Source organism: Dendronephthya gigantea, unplaced genomic scaffold, assembly GCF_004324835.1.
Source record: "Dendronephthya gigantea isolate DGI-Jeju-01 unplaced genomic scaffold, DenGig_1.0 000624F, whole genome shotgun sequence".
In the NCBI taxonomy this organism is placed as follows: domain Eukaryota; kingdom Metazoa; phylum Cnidaria; class Anthozoa; order Malacalcyonacea; family Nephtheidae; genus Dendronephthya; species Dendronephthya gigantea.
The window spans coordinates 27,736-31,136 of record NW_021163634.1 but is presented as its reverse complement, the minus strand read 5'-3'; the positions used below and the strand labels follow the sequence as shown (position 1 = coordinate 31,136).

At 37.2% G+C, this 3,401-nt stretch overlaps 1 protein-coding gene and 1 long non-coding RNA gene across 5 annotated transcripts; both read left to right on the top strand.

The window, feature by feature from the left end:
* Nucleotides 1-333: 333 nt before the first annotated feature.
* On the top strand, nt 334-775 carry LOC114544041. Its single transcript, XR_003690274.1, has 3 exons — nt 334-373; nt 574-649; nt 732-775. It is a non-coding gene; the product is annotated as an uncharacterized LOC114544041 (long non-coding RNA).
* Nucleotides 776-1,294: 519 nt separating this feature from the next.
* LOC114544042 (calcium/calmodulin-dependent protein kinase type II delta chain-like) lies at nt 1,295-2,288 on the top strand. 4 transcript variants are annotated; one of them, XR_003690275.1, is made up of 3 exons: nt 1,295-1,406; nt 1,556-1,726; nt 2,074-2,288. XR_003690275.1 is itself a non-coding variant. In XM_028562794.1 (3 exons), exons 1-3 carry the CDS (start codon nt 1,459-1,461, stop codon nt 2,146-2,148), a joined length of 255 nt encoding a protein of 84 aa, XP_028418595.1. In that variant the 5' UTR covers nt 1,397-1,458; the 3' UTR covers nt 2,149-2,288. The 4 variants fall into 4 exon arrangements, 2 of the variants coding, with proteins under 2 accessions (XP_028418595.1, XP_028418594.1); XR_003690276.1 differs by having other exon boundaries at nt 1,298-1,406; nt 1,559-1,726; XM_028562794.1 differs by having other exon boundaries at nt 1,397-1,470; nt 1,559-1,726.
* The last annotated feature ends 1,113 nt before the right edge of the window (nt 2,289-3,401 follow it).

The following is a 3,401-nucleotide window of genomic DNA, read 5'->3' as shown; positions in this document are numbered from 1 at the left end:
CTCTTTCTCTAAACTGTTCTCGTAAAAGAGTATGAAACAATTTCTTATGTTTTCAATGTGACAGACGCGAGAGGAACTTCTGGGGCACTCGAATCTGATTTGCACGCATTTGCAATGAAAAAGATCTGAGTGGAAACTACATTGTCTTTTGGAATCACCTTTAGTTTGAAGTCCTGTATGAATGTTTAGCTGATGAGCTGAAATAGGTTAGTGATAAGCCTAACTGCTCTAGCTTTTTAACAGTTCTTCATAAAGCGTCCCCCCCTTATTCCTCGATAGGAATCAAACTCAGTAACGTATCTCTGCTATCAGGTGACTATTATTTGAGAGTCTTGTTGGAACAAAACGACGAGGAGACGCCGATAACAAATGTGTGAGTCCACGACATTTATCTGTCAGGGTTTGCAAATATTCAAACTACTTTCCATGTGCTTTTCTGTCTGGCTTCCCCCTATTCTCTATATTGCTGCACAGTTCACGTAATGTTATTTGTCCTGCAGAATGTAGTAGAGAAGTATAGAATCATGGATGAAACCATTCAAGATTCGATCGACTTTTCTATTTTGTTTTCAGGCTCGAGTTGTCTAACGATCTGTATCACTGATTCCTATTGACAACTAAACCAACTATGAAAGCAATGTGCCTTCAGGTGAGGATGTCGTTTAGCGGGAATGTAGCCATGTGTAGCCTTCGAAGAATGAATTAAACAAATTGGAATATTTCATTCACAGGCGATGACTAAAGTTTATGGAAAATATCACGAAGAGATTGGAGCTTTTAATGACACCAAGCTAAGGATCATCTGTTATTGATCCAGTGTTACTGCAGGAGCCTGAACTAAACTAACTTTATTCATACTGTTTCGTATTTTTAGCATTTACATGAAAATGGCATCACTAACAGGGATTGGAAGGTAAGCACGCCCTAATTTATTTATCAATACTGTCTTTATATCCTAAACTTTAACGACCATAATTTAACTTTTTCTTCTTTAGCCAGAAAATGTTTTATTGTGTTCCTCGTATGATGAAACGTTTATAAAGGTTTGTGTCGGTTGTGTATTGAACTTGTGTTTAAATTGCCCTTTAAATTGTCTTTGAAGAAACCATTCGATGTGACCATTGCCAGCAAATCCTGCAAGTCACTATAATCTCAATTCCGAGTTTTGTCCGTGATTTCGTTTTACGAAAGCAGAGCGCATTCTGCAAACGTTTTAGGTTCAGTTATTTCTCATTGTTACAGATCTCAATGATAACAATTAATTTTTTAGATCAGAATTCCTATATGGAAACACTCTGTGGTACACCAATTTACCTCGCTACCAAAATGTTAATCCCGTAGCCTGAAGAACGATCCTACAAGAAATCGTGTGACTGCTGGAGCCTGGGAGTTATACTATATGTTTGGTATGCCATATACTTCAGTTTACTCAAATTCACGTAGTGAACACGATTTGTAATGAAGCTGGAGGTAGCTTAACCTCATTTCAAAATTGGAGTACGTCACTGAAAAGTTAACGTCTTTTAGACTTTCCGGATCTTCTTTATTTTCAAAGCAGGCAAATAACCCATTGGAGAAACAAGTCAAAGAAGGGTCGTATAAATTTCCGAACAACCTCTGGAAGAATGTTAGCAGTGAAGCTAAGGATCTTATAACAAAACTGCTTACTGTTGGTCACAGAAAATGCATCACGGTTTCAGAAGCTCTGGAACATCCTTGGATGAAGGTGATGATGAAATTACTAACCGCCTTATAAAACCCCGCATCTAAGATTTTTCAAAATCGGCTGACCTTTTTCGTCTGAAGTCCCAGCTTTTTCGAATTGTTAGAATTAGTTTGGTTGAAGTTTAGAACTGATACAGCTATCCAGCATAAATAAAGTCAGTTTAGTTCAGGTTTCCTCCTGTAGTAACACTGCATCAATACGGGATGACCCCTACTGGACCTCCATAAAGGACAATTTAGAACTGATAGAACTATACGGTATAAATAAAATTAGTTCTGTTAGGAGAGAAAGCTTTTAAAAGTGTTAGATTGATCCACGATTTAACAAGTTTTTTTTGTCTTTTGTAGGATAAAGAAATGATAGAAAAAGCAGAAAAAATGATAAAACCGACCGTGGATGGAAGATCAATGTCTATATTATAAAAGGTATGTTGAAAACTACGATACTTGTCCCGTTCTTCCGTCCAATGACCCTTATTTTCAACTCGCAATTGCAATGAAACATTACATGTTTGCAAGTTACATCGAAATTTAACCAGCTTTCCGAAACAATCTCAAGGCGCTGTTACACTACGCAACTTTCCTTGCAAATTGCAAAACCATTCTACTCCTGAGGCATCTAAAGTTGTCAAATACGAACATCTATTACGATCTGCTAACGTTTCCTTAGTATTTCGAACACTCTTTACAAATTAACATCCTTCGGAATTATAATTGCATTGCAAGTTGTAAGGAAAATTGCATATTGTATAGTAGCGCCTTCAGTAAAGTTGAAAACTCACCGTGCAATGAAACATTGCATGTCGGCAAGTTAAAAGGCAGAAAATAACTGTCACCGTACATGGTGAAGACTGGCCGACGGTCACGTTCAGCAGACGAGGCTCTGCGAGCAAATAAATTACTCAGTGGCGTAGCTAGCACGACAATTTAGCAGCATGACTGAAAATGCTTCATGTAAGATCACATCACTAGTTATTCCGATAAATAAAAGAACAGGGGCCGGTTGTTCGAAAGGTGGAAAAGTCGCTATCCAACGGATAACTCACTATCCAACGGATAAGTTTTATCCAGCGTGTGATTTGGGTTGCACGAAGCTTGTATAACTTTATCCAGAGGATAAAAATCGCTATCTACCGGATAAATTTATCCAAGGTCCGGAGGTGGTTTAAATCCACTATCTAGTGGATAAATTCAAAGATACAAGGTAACACTGTAAACATTTATATAAAATAGGACAAAAATGCAATATTCCTCTTACTGTGTTTCAACAAACTAATACACATCATGATTGTATTCACTATATATTAAAAATGTTTTCGAAGTGCAATTTGTCGCAGCAGCGTTTCACGTTGCCTACACATTCCGTTCGACCGGCGATTTTTTGGACATCCTCGCATTTATAACAGGTGGTAAATTTACTATACGCTTCTAATCAGTTTATAAACGCGAATATGCAAAGAAAGATTCAACCTATTCCAAGGAAACTTGCTAATATCTAAGTAATTTCATTCACGAACATTAAAATAGTGTTTCTAAATTTGCTATTGGACCGAAAGGCAAAGCGTTGCAAGGTCAAGGAATAAAATTGCAATGTGTTTAATTAATAAAATCACTATGATGTGAAGTGCAAAGTTCGAGCAAATCACTTGTTCAAGCCTTTTCCATTCAGTAACTAT